At 39.1% G+C, this 18428-nt stretch overlaps 1 protein-coding gene across 1 annotated transcript; it reads left to right on the top strand.

Annotated features, from left to right (window-relative positions):
• Positions 1 to 11442: 11442 nt before the first annotated feature.
• Positions 11443 to 14476, top strand: HNRNPA1 (heterogeneous nuclear ribonucleoprotein A1). Its single transcript, XM_006883922.1, has 9 exons — positions 11443 to 11457; positions 11981 to 12097; positions 12315 to 12461; positions 12595 to 12805; positions 12894 to 12986; positions 13071 to 13163; positions 13279 to 13353; positions 14167 to 14322; positions 14421 to 14476. The coding sequence occupies exons 1-9, from the start codon at positions 11443 to 11445 to the stop codon at positions 14474 to 14476; spliced, it is 963 nt and encodes a 320-aa protein (XP_006883984.1).
• The last annotated feature ends 3952 nt before the right edge of the window (positions 14477 to 18428 follow it).

The following is an 18428-nucleotide window of genomic DNA, read 5'->3' on the forward strand; positions in this document are numbered from 1 at the left end:
AACATGAGTTATATAAAAGTCACAGCCTACAATTAGATAAAGCCAACCAGTATTGAACTTTTCCCAGTGCCACATAAAGGGATCTTTGGCAGCTTCTTGGCCATCTATTATGATCCAGACCAATTTCTCTCACTGGCAATTTAAAAGCAGTAAAAAAAATACATAATGGGTGATGACAGGAGAAACAAACTCATCCCAGAAGTTATTGAACCCTGCTGGTCTTTGCAAGTGTCTCTATTGACATTTAAGTGTGAGTTACTATGCCACAATATCATAAAAGTGTACGCTATACTTTAGATATGATAGTTAAATGCAAAGAAAGGCCACCGCCAGATAAATGGCTAAAGGGACTAGCCAGCCAATTTCAGACCACCTGAGCGTTTTGACTTGTTATTTAGGCCAAGTAAGAATTTGAGGACTAAGGTGCACCTGATTCAGTCTATGGCTTTTTCAGTTATGTGCTATCCATCTGAAAGCTGGACAATGAATAAGGATGACAGAAGAAATCAATGCCTTTGAACTGGTTACTGGAGAAGAGTACTGACTTTCCCATGGACTGTCTTAGAGAAGGTGCAGCCAGAGTGCTCCATGGAGGAAAGATGATAAAGCTGCTCCCTTATTTTGCATACGTTACTAGGAAAGGCTGTTCTTTTTTATTATTATTATTTTTGTGTGAGTGTACCATCAAATCAGATCTGACTGGTACAGGAGGAGATTGTCCCTCCTTTTCCCGGCAGAGGATCTGGTGGATTCGAACCGTGTGCCTCTGGGATTGTAGTTGCAGCTCCTTGCCACTAGGCCACCAGAGCTCCCCTAAGGCTGTTCTTTAGAGATGGACATCAGCTTGTAAAAGTACACTGGCACGACTGCAGCAATGGTCAGAGACTGTAAGGTTGGCACAGGATAGGACAAGTTTCAGATCTGTTGTTCATAGTGTTGGTATGAGTTGTACTCAGCTTGCGAGAATCTAACACTAACTCTTAAGTATGGTTAATATAGTAACCCTGAACTTTCTTTAAAATTATCTGATTGGTTACAGAAAATGTATTGAGGATCTATTAAGTATCAAGTGTGGGTGATGTGAGCCTTAGTCTAGTCTTCAAGTTTTTAAATATTCAATCTTCAAGAGATTTTTTAAAGTTTTTTGCTGGTTAAGTCAACAGTGGTTAGTACCTTCTCCCATAGTTATTTTAAAAGGCTACAATGTAGAAATCTTGTTAAGGAATGAGATGTTATTCCTTAACTAAATTACTAAAAGATTTAACTGGACAATTCCCTTTACCTCGGTGTTGGTTATTTGCTCTACTTAATTCCCTACGTCTGAAAATTATTAATACCTAAAATATCTAGATTTCCTTAACAGCCCACTAAAGCCATCTAAGGTCTATAGTTTTCTGAGAAAGTTTTTAATGACAAACTCCATCTCTTTAATAGGTGCTATGGGGTCAATTCTGTCTCTTGTAGTGTCATGTGCTACTGAGTGGGCTTCATATCAATGACTATGTACAACAGAGTAAAATCGCCCCAGAGTTTCCAAGGCTCTAAATCATGTGGAAACAGACTGCCACATCTCTCTCCTGTGGAGTGTGGGTTCCAACTGCTAAACCTTCATTTGGCAGTCAAGCATTCAATCACTACAGAGCTCCCTCCTGAATAGATATACAAGGGCTCCTAAAAGCATTTTTAAGGCGAGCTATACTAGGTTAAGGAGCTCTGGTGGCCTAATGTTAACTGCACTGCAATCCCAAAGATAAGCAGTTCAAATCCATGAGCTGCTCTACAAGAAAAAGATGGACAATCTCTTCATATGTGATTAACTGTCTCTGGAAACCCACTACAGGTTCAGCCATGAGTCAGTTCTGACTTTACAGCAAACAAGAACATGTTAAAAGTTTATGCATTTCAGAGTAACAGTTTATTTCATCTAAGCCACTAAATTTATAGCATTTTCTTATTACCTTTTTACTCTCTGTAGGATCAGTAATTACATAACCTCTCGTTCCTAATGCTGTCAAATTTGCGTCTCCTTTTTCTAGCCAAATTTGCTTCAATGATTTTTATTGTTTTATATTTTTAATTATCACTTTTATCTTTATTTATTATGTATACTGCATACTTTTTAGTTTACTTTCTCAAGGAGCTTAAGGCAGATACACAGATCACTGACATTAGACCTTTCTACTTTTAACTGAAGCTTTTACTGTATAAAATTCCCTCTAATCATTGCTTTAGCTGTTATCACACAAATTTTGTTATGCCATGTTCTCATTTTCATTCCATTCAAAGTTATTTTCTAATTTCTTTTTTGATTCATGGGTTACTTAGAATTGTGCTGTTTAGCTTCATGTGTCTTTAATAAAAATTACTTCTAATTCTATTGTGGTAGAAAAAGAGGAGCTCTGGTGGTGTAGTTAAGTTTTGGGCTCACTGAAAGGTTAGCAGTTCAAATCAGCCACTCAGTGGGAGATGAGGCAGTTTTCTTAGGTAAAGACATATCCTTAAGATCCCCCAGAGTAAACATCAACTTGACAGCAGTGAAGCAAGTGGAAGGAAAACCTACTTCACGTGATCAAATCCTTTTGAGACTTGTTTTATGGTCAAGATTCTTAGTTAAGATGTTCCTTTGAAAAGAATGTGCATTCTGCTGCCCTTGAGAGGACAGGTGCTGAAATTTCTACATAATTAAAATGTTTACGTCTCCTTTCAGGGAGCTCTGGTAGCCAAGTGGTAAGGAATTGTGCTGTCAACACTAAGGCATGCGATCTGAATTTGTCAGTCACTTCACAGTAGAAAGATGGGCAATCTCCTCCCATGCGATTAACTGCCTCTGAAAGCCCACTATGCGCTGGTTCCAACTCAATGACACATAACAACTACTTCCCTTTCAGTTCAGATTTCCCTTTATATTCTGAAGCTATACTATTAGTTTTGTATAAACATTTAGGTTTGTTATATACTTTAGTGTTAACTAGCTCGTCTACATATTTCATAATCCTAGTATGGAAAAAAACAAACATTGGAAACTATGTAGCCAACAGAAGAGAAAATACTTAGTAACAGAATAACTTAAAAATAACTTCAATTATAAATTTCCCAAGTTATCTGTAAATTTTATCTATGCCTGTCTCCAACTATTCATATAAATAAGGGCTGTCTACATTTTATCAGATCCTTAGATATAATTTATTGTTGTGAAATGCCGAACAAATTAGTAGTATATTACCCTCCACAGCTCCCTGTGAGGTACTGATTTAAGGATGAGAAATAAAGCACACAGAGTTCAAGGATTTGCCATGAAAACAAAACTTAAGATAGATTTTCCAGTTTGTTAGCTGACCTCTTAGCACAGGGCACTTTATTCCGACATAATTATTCCTGTTGGCTCAGATATGAACTTGTTTTATCCTAAGAAATGTAGATTACAATCAGAAATAGCTGAATTCTATTTGGCTCCTTTTAGCCATAGAAGGAAAAAAGAATGTGTTGCAAAACTTTATCTCAAAACAGTCATTTCAACTAAGCATCCTAACTTCATGTTTTCTAAGGTCCTTTCCTAGCAACCAAGCATGATAGATCAGTCACTAAGAGGAGTAAGAATAAGGGTGAAAATTTTCTACTCTTCAAATACCCTACCTTCTTTGTGGCAGAAAAATCTGCCTTCATGTTTTAATTTTGAACAACTATTATCACCTGTTAAGATCCCTGGGCCACCACTTCTCTGAATAGGAACTAGGGAATGATAATGTGGTGGGGAGAATGGTGGCTCCAAAATAGAATGTCCATATCCTAACTTCTCAAACCAGTAATGTGACAAAAGATGTGACTATGGACCTTCTACCATTGTTATGTGCTGTCAAATCGAGTACAACCCATAGTGAACCTATGCCCTATTCTGAATCCTATTTGATACACTTGAGCCCACTTTTACAGTCACTGAGTCTTGCTCTTTTTTGCTGACCCTCCACCTTTCCAAGTGTGATGTCCCTTTCCAAGGACTGGCCCTTCCTAACATATCCAAAGTAAGATGGAGCTTTACAATCCTTGCTTCCAAGAAGTACTCTATCTGCACCCTCTCCAAGACATTTGTGTTTTTTTTTTTGGCAGTCCCTGGGATATTCAATACTCAAAGGCATAGATTCTTTTTCTGTTACTCTCATTCATTATCTAACTTTCCTATCCATAGGAAGCAACAGAAAAGACCATGGCTTAAATGAGGTGTGCACCATAGTCTTTGAATTGATATCACTGTTTAACACCTTGACTAAGTCCTTGAGAGCATATTTTCCCTGTGACACATGTCTTTTGAGAACGAGTTTATCTTGGATTTCATAGGTGAGTCTTCTTTTTTTTTTTAGGTGAGTCTTAAGTACATGTATTTTACAAGATAGGAACAAGAAGGTTTAAAACAGACACACAGAGGAAGAGATGCAAAGACAGAACAGAGAGATGCAATCACAAGCCAAGATACGTAGATAGCAAAAGCTGGATGAGGCCAAGAATGGATTTTCCCCAAGAGCCTCCAGAGTGAGTGCAGGCTCACCAAACACCTTGATTTCAGAACTCTGGCTTACTTAAGCTACTAAGTTTTGGATATGTTCTAAAAGCTACAGGAAATTACCACAGAGAGAAAGTAAAAATATCATGGACTGGATAGATTTTAAGTCTAATTATTGACCAAAAGAAAGCCTCACTCCACAGGGAAGAACAAGGCATGCACAGGATGCTCAGATGGGTGTGTTGTGCACAGGTTGGAAGGGGGGGGGTTGCGCAAAAAAAAAGAAAGAAAGAAAAGAGACTCAAAAAAGTTTAATGTTTACATAGCTGCAGAACAGTCTAGGTTTTCCCCCAACATATTCACCGGTAGAGCTCCTGGACAGACTAAACATAGGCAGCAGTTGTCACTGTGGGTATTCTGCCAACACAAGTGTAAAGTTGTCATCAGAAATGAGTATGTGGCTTCAGTGGCTTACAGAAATCCAGTAAATCTGTATCTTGGACTCAACACAAGTCAGCTATTCCCAAAGGACCTGGACTCTCCTATTAATACAATGATCAATAAAAGTCATCCTCTGTAAGCAGGGAAGAAAAATCAAAGTTCAAGTCAGAGGAAAGATGATTGCCCACAGTTCACATTCATGAACAACCATGTGTAAATAGTAGTCATATTGAATCAGTTTTCTATCTCACATTGTTATTTATTTCTATTCAAATAAATTATCCACAGCACAGCTCAAGGCCTGTTTCATATAACACAAACAGAACAAAATTCCCACCCCAAACTTGAAATATTTTACCAGAATTTTATCAGTACCCTGGTGTAGTGATTAAAAAGGCTTGGGATATAAACCAAAAGGTCAGTAGTTCTAAATTCATGAGTTGTGGCAGTCTGCTTCAGTAAGACTTAGACACTGCACAGAGCAATTCTTTACAGGGTTGCTAATGAATCAGAGGGGAGCTCTGGTAGTCCAGTGGATAAAGTTTGTCACCAATCCAAAAGTAGGTGGTTCAAATCCACCAGCTATGAAAGAAAAATGGGCAATCTCTTACCATGTGGTATACCGCCTCTGAAGGCTCAGCTATAAGTCAGTTCCAACTTGATAGCACATAACATTATTCATAGATGGTAAAGTTAGAAATTACTAGATGATAATGACTTTCATTTTTGGTAGGTTGTTAAATGGGTAATTTCAGTAACAGGGAAAACACAACAACTGGTTAAATGTTAACACATCAATAAAAGCAAAAAAGACATGTCAGTCCTTCTCAGAAAGTGCTGTGCCCTGGATACCTTTCTTTTCTTGAGCTTTTTCAATGGCTCTGAGAGTATATAGGACTTTTCTAAACCTGTAACTTGCATCTCTTCAAATGCATGTTTCTTCTTTCCCAACTATCATCCTATTCAGATAGAGGATTCCTACTTACTTTTCAGACAGATCAGAGAAGGTACCTGGATTTTCCTCTTTAGTAAACAACTCTTTTAGATTTTGTTGCAATAGGAAGCCTCCAAATCCCAATTTGGGTGCTTCAAATCTAATTTATCTAACATAAACTCAAGTACTGAAATGATCTAAATCTCTCTGCAGAAATATGTATCAGACTATCCTACTACTGGAAGTCAATTCTAAAAGAAACATTTTCACTTTCATACTATGAAAAACCGGTTTTACAATTTTTCGTGTAACAAAATATATAAACACATCAAATGAAGAAGTCAATATTGTACAAAATTCCAAATACCTGTGGTTAGAGGAAGAAATCTGCAGAGAATATTTAAAAAGGCACAATTTTGTTGCCTATTTTTCAGATGAGAGGCTGTTTTCATTTCCCTCCTAAAACTGTCAGTCTATACATAGTGGTAAGGTGTGAAACCAGTTCATTGGGAACTAATTTACATTTAGAAAGTGAAATAGCACATTGTAGATTAAAGAGCCAGGCACAGTTAGTTGCTTAATTAAACTTGTTTCAATCTATGTACAGGGTCAGTGTAAAAGATATTTATTAAGGGTCAATGTAAAAACAAAAAATTGAAAAAAAAAAAAAAAAATTGAGACATTGAGCCAAAAGAACCCCAAGAAAGGAAAGAGAGCTAAAACAGATAAAAATGTAAGAAGCATCTGAAACAGTTTACCTCCTTCAAAAACATGTGTGCAATTATTTTAGGAAGCAAAAAACAAGCTGCAAGTAGTGCTTAAATTACAAGAAATAGTGAAAACTTAAACTACTCTCTAAACACTTCATCCATTTATTTCCAAATGGTTAAAAAAAAAAAGAGAAATAACAAATTCTTACAACTGTTATTAGAACAAAAGTTTTCAACCTGGAAAAATAATTACATTGTGGCCCCTGACCACCAATCACATTTAACAACACCTACAGAAATTTTGAATGTCACAAATGAGAGATGTGGATGGAGGAAAAAGTGTATGAGATGCTTCTAGTATCTTAGGGGACAAAAATGCAGCAAAACATGCACAGGATCAACATACTTCATTAAAAAAAAGGATAGAGAGAAAGAAAGAAAAAGGCATAATCCTTTACAGAGACAGACTGTTAAAACTCTTCCCCAAAGAGCAGCTAAATTCTTAACCACTGCACCACCAGGACATGCACCGGGATAGCCACCCTATAATACAGAATTAATGAGTTCAAAATCTCACTACTAGTGTTGATGATCCAAGTATTTGTTTTATATCAAGACTAAATAAAAAAAAAAAAAAAAAAAAAGTTTTTTTTTTTTTTTAAGAAGCAGAAGCAGCTTTCTTAAGGGGGCTGGCTCCCAGGAATGATTCCTTGGTTTGGAGAGAAAGGCAGAACAAGGGAAAACCATGCTGTAAGGTGGGTTGGGGCAGGTTTTTATAGTAAAGGTCTTTAGGGAGGGACAGTCCATTTTGGTTTTGCTGATATTCTTTGAATCCTTCATTCTCCCCTGGGAAGTCCGGCCCAGACCAAGACTGAACTTTTAAACCTAAATTAACTGCGTGCACACAATACTGACTAGTTCACTTAAGTGTTTGGAAGCTAAACAGTTGCATCCTAACTATAACTATACATACAAATAAATATATCCTTTATCAAGTGTCAGGAAACATGGAAAACTCTGCTAAGAATTTAAATAAACAAGGAACTCATGCAATATTATTCAAAATGGGTGACCCTGGAGGACATTGTGCCAAGTAAAATATCTCACAAAAGGACAAATACTGCATGGTGCCACTGCTGTAAAATGGGACTGATATCAGAGTTGGGGTAAGACTGAGAAAAACTGGATAAATTGTGTATACTGCACTGAAACAGAGAGGGAGAGAATAATTTAAAAGCAATGTATGATAGGGTATTATGGTTATCACAAGAGTCCACAATTAAGGTTGCATAAAGAATGTACTTGGGGCAGTGGGAGGGGTGCAGGGGGATTGTGTACCAGGGAGGGAGATTTTCTTTAACTTTTCAAAGAGAGGAGAGAATTGGGGGGGGGGCTGCTGGGCAGGGAGAGAAGTGCAGCAAAGAATGAATGGAAATCCAAAATCTCTGTAAATGTTCATTAAAATTATTAAAATTTTAAAAAATTACAAAAAAAAATTTAAATAGTTATTTTTCACTTCAGGGGAGTACCAAGTTGGAGCCCTAGTGGCACAATGTCTAGCCTATCAGGCTGCTAGCCAAATGGTTGGCACTTCAAATCTACCCACTGTTCCTCTGGAGAAGCAGCCTCTGCCTATAAAGATTTACAGCCTAGGAATTCCAATGGAGGGTTGCTAGGAGTCGGAACTGACTCATGTTAGTTTTGTTGTATAAACTGGAATGATATCTAATTCAAAGGTTACTTCATATGTAGTCAAGTTTATTATCATGCACAACACTTTCCTCATGATCTAAATAACTCAGTAAACATTCTGGTAAGTCAATATGCATGAACATTTATCTATTTTCCCCCCAAACATCCTGGAGTAAGCAGAACAGGCACCATCAAGAGATGAGTTAGTTACCTAGTAAAAAAACAAAACCAACATCTACAATGAAATCAATTATCCAGGTACTTAGAAGTAAGGATGGTGAAACTGCATCACATATCCTCTCTCGGTATGCTGTCAGGAAGGGCCGATCCTTGGAAAAAGACATTACGGTGAGAACACTGGAGGATCAGAAAATGATAAGACAACTCTTAAGGGAGCTCTGGTGGCCTTGTGGCAAGAAGCTGCACTGCAATCCCAGAGGTGCCCGGTTTGAATCCACCAGATGCTCTGCTGGAGACCGCGGGGCAATCTCCTCCAGTACCAGTCAGATCCGATTTGACAGTACATACCCACAAAATAATAATAGAAAATAAGACAACTCTCAACAAAATGGATTCAAATAGTGACTGTACACCAATGAGGTTAAACCAGGATGTCCCAGAACAACAGGACAAGATTCCAATCCATTGTTCATAGGAATGCTAACTTGCGGTCAATAGCACAGAACAACGAATGGTCTTCCGTCTCTAAGAAAGAAATATCACCTTCCTTAAGCTTCTTCATGACATGAAATTTAAGGAGAAAAAGTAGTGAGACATACCTATTTTCAACTGGATACACAAAATTACCTTAATTTTTCTAATCACAAATTATTATCCCTCTAAAGATTTAAATACTAAAGACTTCAACAGGATAGTGGAATTGATTTAGTGGATGGAAAGGTGTAAAGGATTAGTCAAGGTGCAACTGGGACTTTAGATGGGTAATAAAAAAACGCAGTTTATTGAAATGATTGTATAAAGATACATGATTGAAAAAATGTATATAAATGTGAATAATTGTACAAACCTTGGTAAAGGAAATACTGAGCACAGAAACGAATGAATGTAAAGCAAATAAAAAAGTAAGTTAAGGTTTAAGTCCCCTATTACCAAGCCAAACTGCCTTCATCCCAGTATGTCAGGGGAGGTAACACTTTGATCTTAACAAAAGTTTGTGCATTCACAAACATTTCCTCTGACCATTATTGTACATAAAGATCTTACTCGTTTAACAGTTAGCTAGCCTTTCTTAAGAAAAACACTATCCTGCATCACCCTCTTCCCAAAAAAAAAATTAAGAAGCATGGTGGATAGTGGATTTTATTGATGTTACTCGGACATTCAAGAGTAAATCTGTTTTCTCTCCCACGGAGGTGCATGAAATGGAGGGTCAAAGCTTCGTTAAAAACAAAAATCATTATGGATAAAATGCCCATCCTCACAGACTTAATTCCCTTCCTTAAAAATCCAAATCTAATGCACTCCTCTGATTGAACGACCTGCAGGAGCCCATGCCTTAAAAGTGTCTGCGTCTGGCTACAGGATTTGGTCCATCCACTTACCCGCCAGATTCCCGTATTCCCCCTTCACAATCAGATCGCAGCTGCTGGAAGGCCCAACCTACCGCGCGCTTAGTGCTCATTGGCTTGATAAGCCGCTGCTCAGGAAAGAAAAACCCGCCTCCCACATTCCGATGGCCCAAGGACCGATCAGTCGGTTGCTGGAGACAGATGCAATTGGCCTATAACCTCGCCAGTCAAGTGCCTGGGCAGCGCAACTCCGCGGCTCACCAGGGATAAAACATCCCGCCCCTGTCCTTCTATTGGTTGGTCCAGATCCCCGCTCCCCCATACACTATCCCCCCCACCCGACGACCCATTCATTTCACACAATAACGAGGCTAGTTGAGAGTGGTTTAAGATCTCGGGTGGGTAGAAAATATTCTCAGGCACTAACCCGGGATTTAGAGTGGTCACTCACGCTAACGTCTCCTCTTTTCCTCTCTGGCAAGGCCGGACCACAAGCCACAGCTGCCGCCGCCTTCTGCGCAACGCCAACCGCCCGCCAAAACGGATCTTTCCCTGCGCCTGCGCAGTCAATCCTGCTACTAGACCCTTTCTCCGCCCATTACGCCTGCGCGACTCCAACCAATACGCAGGCGCTGTAGGTTAACTGTCTGTCCTACCCGCCATTTCACGTGTTCCAAACGGCAGGTGGAACTTCTTAATGCACATGGGTAATCTCGCCATTTTACTACACATGCGCTTTAGTGGTGGTCTTCGGGACCCCTAACCCTAATCTTGTCAAGAGGTATGTACTTTTCTGGATCTAAAGGCCAAAGTGTCTCTCATTACATCATGTAATCACCACATATTTTTCTAATAAAATTAAGCATGCCAGAGGATTAAATGCAGTATTTGTTGTTGTTAGGTGTCAAGTACGACTCTTAGCGACACTGACAATATGAATTGAAGAGATCAAAACCCTGTTTTGTATCATCTTAATTTCTGACATCCTTAAGGACATTGTTGCACTCACTGTCTATCCATCAGGTTGAGGATCTTCCTCTCTTTCACCTACCCTCCATTTTTCATATTGTAAAAGGTAGTATTCAGAACGTGGTAAATACAAAAGTTTAGACAATCTCAAACCTATTACTCCAGAATAAAATTCCAGTTCATAGCAATTCTATAAAACAGGAGAAAGCTCCTTTCAAAAACAAGTATTTGCAATAGTTGCCGCATCTTTCTCTGGTGAAGCTGGAGAGTATAAAGCAACCAGTTCTACAGTTAACAGCGCCGTTTCAGCAGTTTACCACCAGGGTTCCTTTAAATACATATATTCAAATATGAATGATCGACTCACTAACCAATCAGACTAGTTAAAACTAACATTGCTCAGGAACCAATGGATCATAAGGGGTGGAGATAGCATAGACCGCCCAAAGGATGACGTTGTAACAATGTAGTACTAATGACCAATAGTAGGAGAAGGATGTTTCAACTATCCAATCATAACTACACATGAATAGCATTAACCAATCTCAAGAGAGCGAAGGCGGGAATAAAAGGAGAGGCCTTAGGTTGGCGAATACATTCGTGAGCTCGTTCCTTTCTGCTGGAGAACGCTGTCGAGGAAGCATCGCAAAAGAGTTTATTCCTACCGCCGCCATGTCGAAGTCAGAGGTAAGCGATTTTTACAACTCCGTTTTCTTCTTGTCTCCCCGCGTTTCGTATGACTTGAATTCGTTTCGTTGCTTGCACCGGTCCATCCGACAGTTGTTCGTCAATGGCAGGGCCTACCCTTCCCAGAGTTCGAGTCGCCATTTTGTCCTCGTCGCCATGAGGCCGCCACCGCCAACCAGCAATCCTTACACGGGTCTCGTGCTCGTGTTATACCTAGCAGAACTATTGGGCACAATCGTTAATTAAATTCTGCCTCCGTTCAGCACCATTTTATTCTTGTATTAGCGTTGCGTAACTTTACCCAAGACCTTTTGTGGCGCGTGCATTTTAAGGCCAGGAGGGACGCATGCGCTTGATGGTAAACGGGCCTTGACTCGCGACCGTAGCGCCGCCTAGAAGGAGAAACACGTGGCTTGTCCCCGCTGAAAGGAACAATGAGTGCTCGTGGACCCGATGCACATTGAGCCCGGCGAAACAGAACGCGGACCCGAGTGTAACACTTGTCACTTTTCCCCACTACCAGTCTCCTAAAGAGCCCGAACAGCTGCGGAAGCTATTCATCGGGGGGCTGAGCTTCGAGACGACGGATGAAAGTCTGAGGAGCCATTTTGAGCAATGGGGGACGCTCACGGACTGTGTGGTAAGGACAGTGGTCGCAGTGGGCTTTCGTGATTATTTTGTATTTCCCGTTTGAATATAAGACATAAAAGCGTTTTGAAGTTGTGCTTCAACGATCTGGGTTTCCCTTGGCTTTCGTAGCTATCTGGAGTAATGGTATAAATAGGACTTTTCAGTGTAGGAATGATAGTATTTCCTGGGACCTTGAAGCACTTACACTCAACACATTGCCATTACAGGTAATGAGAGATCCAAATACCAAGCGCTCCAGAGGCTTTGGCTTTGTCACATACTCAACTGTGGAAGAGGTGGATGCAGCCATGAATGCAAGGCCCCACAAGGTGGATGGAAGGGTGGTGGAACCCAAAAGGGCTGTCTCCAGAGAAGTAAGTTGGCTATTCTTGTTAGGGTGGTTTTTATTCTTTCTAATCCGCTGGAGTTGTGCTAAGTGAATTCCAAATATTCATGTTCTTGCTTCCGAAGTAGATTATAAATAACAAAACTAACTTCTTATTCTAGGATTCTCAAAGACCAGGTGCCCACTTAACTGTGAAAAAGATATTTGTTGGTGGAATTAAAGAAGACACTGAAGAACATCACTTAAGAGATTATTTTGAGCAGTACGGGAAAATTGAAGTGATTGAAATCATGACTGACCGAGGCAGTGGCAAGAAAAGGGGCTTTGCTTTTGTAACTTTTGATGACCATGATTCTGTAGATAAAATCGTTAGTAAGTATCCCTTACTTGGAGCTTATTAAGATTTTATAATACGTGCGATGTTGAAAACCTGTTTTCTAAACTTTTTTTTACTTTTTAGTTCAGAAATACCATACTGTAAATGGTCACAATTGTGAAGTGAGGAAAGCCCTGTCAAAGCAAGAGATGGCCAGTGCCTCTTCCAGCCAGAGAGGTAATGCTTGTTGCTTAATTAAATCACGATAATTCTGAGTAGATGAGTGTATATGGTCTGACTTGACTTCCCTCTCACCAAAAGGTCGAAGTGGTTCTGGAAACTTTGGTGGTGGCCGTGGAGGCGGTTTCGGTGGGAATGACAACTTTGGTCGAGGAGGAAACTTCAGTGGACGAGGTATATACATGTATAAAAATTAATTGGGGTAATGGTTTTTTTAGAATTTATTTACCAAAACTTTTACATGCAGTTTGCTTTAAACAGTAGATAATGGGAGAAAATTTTCTTGTAGGTGGCTTTGGTGGCAGTCGTGGCGGTGGAGGATATGGAGGCAGTGGAGATGGTTATAATGGATTTGGTAATGATGGTGAGTGGATTTGTTTTTTTAAAATCTGCAAAAGGAACATGTGGGTGTTCTGCTATTCCCTTTAGATTAGGGTAGTAGAGACCAAATGTAGTGCATGGCACTCAATTTTTACCTTAATGCGCATGCTATGGGCAGGCCTTTAGCCATTTGGCTTGCACAGATACTGATTGTTCAATACTTTTGTCTTATTGAGAAGAATTATATTCTTGTAGGTGGTTATGGAGGAGGCGGTCCTGGTTACTCTGGAGGAAGCAGAGGCTATGGAAGTGGTGGACAGGGTTATGGAAACCAGGGCAGTGGCTATGGCGGGAGTGGCAGCTATAACAACGGAGGCGGCTTTGGCGGTGGTAGTGGTAGGTATCGAGTGAATCCAAGTGTTTGGTGTGATAGTTAGACTAGCCTCTTAGTATTGCCCATATTTGTGATTAATGCTCTTAAAAGCATTAAATGTTTGCATGATATATTTCAAAAGTAGATGGGCTTCTCATACTACCTCCTAGCTTTAAGCTGGGGCCGCCTCACTCGGAAAGTGTTCAGTATTCTTTGATTAGATTAGCTTTTCTTACAGGTTTTAGCATAATTCTTCCATTGGCATCTTGGGCACTTAGTTGATGTATCCAAGCTAGTGAGAAGTTACTGTTACACAGTTGATAGGTTACAGAGTACTGGATTATTCAACTTCATCCCTTGCCCATTGAAGATTAAAGTGCAGAAATAACCTGCCGAATCACCAGCGTGTCAGAAGAAAGCATATAAATTTTGAGGTCAAATCTTGTCCTGAGAAACCAACAAAGGTCTTTTGTCCCTTTCTAGGAAGCAACTTTGGAGGTGGTGGAAGCTACAATGATTTTGGCAATTACAACAATCAGTCTTCAAATTTTGGACCCATGAAGGGAGGAAATTTTGGAGGCAGAAGCTCTGGCCCTTATGGTGGTGGTGGTCAATATTTTGCCAAACCACGAAACCAAGGTAGTGTATCTAATGTTGACTGTGTAGCTGAAGCTAGAACTGGAAAAAGGAGCATTTTGGTTTTCTATTGATATTTTATTCCTTTTTTTTCCCCTCAGGTGGCTATGGTGGTTCAAGTAGCAGCAGCAGCTATGGCAGTGGCAGACGGTTTTAGTAACCGCCAGGTAAGTATCTTTTCATGTTTTGGTTTCTAATTTTTAAAATTGCTACTGAATCCAGTAACCCTAATGTAGTTGAGCGGTACAACATAGTTAACATAATTGCAGTAAAATTTTGGATATAAAGTTAATGTTCAGAACAGCAAAATTTGTGGGAAACAACTTACTATTGGATTGTAGCTTTGAGTCTTAATATGCTTAGATTAACAACTTTATTCCATATTGTTCAACAGGAAACAAAGCTTAGCAGGAGAGGAGAGCCAGAGAAGTGACAGGGAAGCTACAGGTTACAACAGATTTGTGAACTCAGCCAAGCACAGTGGTGGCAGGGCCTAGCTGCTACAAAGAAGACATGTTTTAGACAATACTCATGTGTATGGGCAAAAAACTCGAGGACTGTATTTGTGACTAACTGTATAACAGGTTATTTTAGTTTCTGTTCTGTGGAAAGTGTAAAGCATTCCGAAAACAAGGGTTTAAATGTAGATGGTTTTTTTTTTTTTTTTTTTTTTGCACCCATGCTGTTGATTGCTAAATGTAATAGTCTGATCATGACACTGAATAAATGTCTTTTTTTAAATGTGCTGTGTAAAGTTAGTCTACTCTGAAGCCATCTTATTTCAATAAATATCCCAACAGTGTTGAAGTTTAGAATTGATTCAGGATGATGCCAGATTTCATTAAAAACTTAGAAGACTGGGAACAGAAAAGCCATTGTCTACAGAAAATTTGGTGTAGTTGAACTGACAAGTTAATGTGTTGTGACCTGAAGTTCTCCATTAAAATGGTCACCCAAGCAAAGTTAAAAGTAATTTATTTGGTTTTAAAGTGGTCATTGGCACATCCTTTGCAATATATCTAAATTTAATAATGGTACCAGATAAAAAATAATAGATGGGATTGAAATTGATGTATCCTCCATTATCATGTATAATCAATAAATGATTTAATATCTTGAATGGTATGGCAACTGTATGGATTTTGGACTGGCAGAGATTTGGACTTAACCCTACCCACTCTACCCTTGAACAATGTTGAATTCCTCTCACAATTGAAGTTCAAAACTCTGCCAGAGAGACTAAGTCCACAAATTAGAAAGTTTTAGAGAATTTTTTAAAACAAGGCCAATGCCAAATTTTATTCTTTACCAAAGGAAAGGTTTACATTAAAGGAAAACTGCAGTTTTTTGGGGTTTTGGGTGGGTTTGGTTACTATAAATATTAATAGGTTAAGGACAATCCCAAAAAGTAGAAATACAGAGTGAAGATTTTTATTATCCATCCTAGAGATTTCATCTCAACTGCAGTTTTCCTTTAAAGATGGCACAACCATTCTAAATGTTAAGTTGTATAGAAAATTATTTCTAAATCTTTAATGGTTACCAAACAACCAATAATTGTTAATTGTAAATAGGTTCTTTTGAGCCTGCCTCTCAATCCTCATAATTTCAGTACCAATGTATGTGGTAGTACAGATATTCTTGCTAATGCCATAGGATTGTATATTCCATCTTGTGTTGATTGATATTTGGGGGAGGAGGGAGGGAAATGTGGTGGGGTGGTGGGAGGGAAAGCATGGATGGTAGTCCATGGGTTTGATACTGGCTGAGTTTGCAATAGCAGGTGGAACCTTTTAACTGAGGGAGTTTCCAGATACCTCAGGATTCCTGACATTTCCTTTAAAGATCCAGGAGAGATGTTCAGCTACTAGGAACTGCTAGCAAGTATAGCCCGAATGGCTCCGAGCTCAGACACTCTACAGCTGAGAGTAGACACTTGTGGTATGTCAAGTACAGATAAGTGAGCAGGCCACGGCATGCTCCATGAAAGCTAGGAGGGAGTGAAGTTTCAGTGACCATCGCAAGAAAGGAGGCAGACAAGAGTATAAGGCACACCTGACTCTTAGGACTAGCAGTCAGAACCAGGAGGAAAGGTTTTATTGCTATGCTGGTAGGTAAGAACAGATTTTACTTACGTATGGTTTTCAAAAATCCAGTTTAATTGTAAATGTCTTAAAATACTGAGCCAAAAGAAAACTAGTCCAGTTAAGCTGAACTTGGTTTTTTATTTTTCTGGAGATGAGCTATAAATCGGAGTGTCTTAGTCTCTGGCTCCTATTTGAAGGAACTGAACATTTTAAATTGTTTCTACTATATCTATATTGTGATACACATATTACCCTGTAATTATCAATTGATGCCTTCCTTTGACCAATTTGCTTTTAAAAATGGCTCAAAGTAATGTGATAGTCTTTTCCCCAGAGATATTTGTGGGCGGTTGGGTGGACTATTAAGGGGGGGTGGTATTTTGAAGTGGGATATTTTAATCCGAAAAACTAGTTCTGAAGATTGTTTACTTTTCTAGGGAAGAATATGCTACTACAGACTTTTCTGCGTTCTTATAACTTAATACATTTTTTAAATCGTCAGTCAAGTTCACGTAGCTAAAAGGTAAGGGTGTTTTATTTTTAATCTTTGTATTTCCACAATATAAAGTGAAAATAGTAAACTTCAACTCAGAACTAAGAATGATCTCATAATCTGTCGTCAGCATTAAAGGAACCATATTTTCAGTAACAGTGGATAGGATTTTATGAGGCTAGCCAATTAAACTCCTGATTCATGATAACCCCAAATGAAACACATTCTCCATTATCTTGCATAATCTTCACAATTCTGTCATGATAATAACGAGTATTTAATAGTCTCTCTTTTTGCAGGAACATTCTTATGAGGACAACCTTTTTCGGAGCCACTGTGACCATTATTATCACTGCCGTGCAGTAGACAGCTGCTGTGCTGCTCATTCAGTTTTGTGAATGGATTTTTAATAAATTGCCTGTAGTTATTACCTGTTTGCATTTGTGATAATCTGAGATAACTACACATTGTTTTAATTTGGGGAGTGAGGATTGCGGGTGATGGGGATTGGGGTTTTTTTGTGTACCATCAAATCAGATCTGACTGGGTACAGTAGGAGTTTGTCTCCCTCTACCAGCAGAGCATCTAGGCTCCCCGAGGATTGTCTTTTAAAACTGAAATGGAGTATTATTGTTATCCTGACTCCACATGCTGGTGAAGATGAAGATTTGTAATAATAGTGATTTTAATAGAAGCAAGTGTTTGACTGGAGGCTCCACATTTGCTAACTCTTGAAAATGGGGAAAAACAGGTTGCAAAACAATTAAGCAGCTACCACTGAGCTGTGATTCTCTGCTGAGAGCTCTTCTACAGGATTTTATTGGCCAGCTATCCCCCAGTCTAAAAGGGGCATCTAAATAAAGATAATTCTATTTTCTAACCTCAGTTTTAATCTAGGAAGAAATTTGAGCCAAATATTTACCAGTAAAAGCCTTTGCAACAGTAACATCTTAAAAAGTAACAAATGTCAGCCCCTACATTTGAAGAGAATGATGTCTGGTATCTTAAGGGATTGTCCCTGATAAACAATGAGTATATCCAACAATAACTGCAAAAGAGGATAAACAGTAGCTCTGAGGAGGCTTGCTGGTGCCCACTAAGTAGTCAGTTTCCTAGGGATTTTTTTCCTTGTGTACCACCAAATTTGACCTGACTGGCCCAGAAGGAGATAGCCCCTTTGTCTAGCAGAGTTTCTGTTAGATTTGAACCATATGCCTTAAGGATTGCAGCACAGCTTCTTGGCGTTAAGCCACCAGAGCTACCCTGAAGTCTCACTGCTTTTTAATAGACTTCTGAATATTGTTATATGCCATCAAATGAATTTGAACATATTTCTTTTGCCATCCCTGTCCTTTGTCTGATGAATAGTCGGACAACATGCCTAGTAGTTCTGATGGCCTAGTGATAACGGTTCTAAAGGCATGTGATTTGTATTCATCAGGTTCTCAGCTAGAGAAGGGTGGGGCAATCAGCAATTGACTGCCTCAAAACTGCTAGAGGCTCCACCAAATGATTTCTGACAACATGCC

The sequence above is a fragment of the Elephantulus edwardii genome, unplaced genomic scaffold, assembly GCF_000299155.1.
Source record: "Elephantulus edwardii isolate Elephantulus edwardi_28Jun2011 unplaced genomic scaffold, EleEdw1.0 scaffold00030, whole genome shotgun sequence".
In the NCBI taxonomy this organism is placed as follows: domain Eukaryota; kingdom Metazoa; phylum Chordata; class Mammalia; order Macroscelidea; family Macroscelididae; genus Elephantulus; species Elephantulus edwardii.

Excerpts from the sequence above, each read along its gene's own strand:
- HNRNPA1 (XM_006883922.1), top strand. Across the intron at positions 12,098-12,314 it reads GGACGCTCACGGACTGTGTG|GTAATGAGAGATCCAAATAC; the intron begins GTAAGGACAGTG and ends TTGCCATTACAG. Across the intron at positions 12,806-12,893 it reads TTCTGTAGATAAAATCGTTA|TTCAGAAATACCATACTGTA; the intron begins GTAAGTATCCCT and ends TTTACTTTTTAG.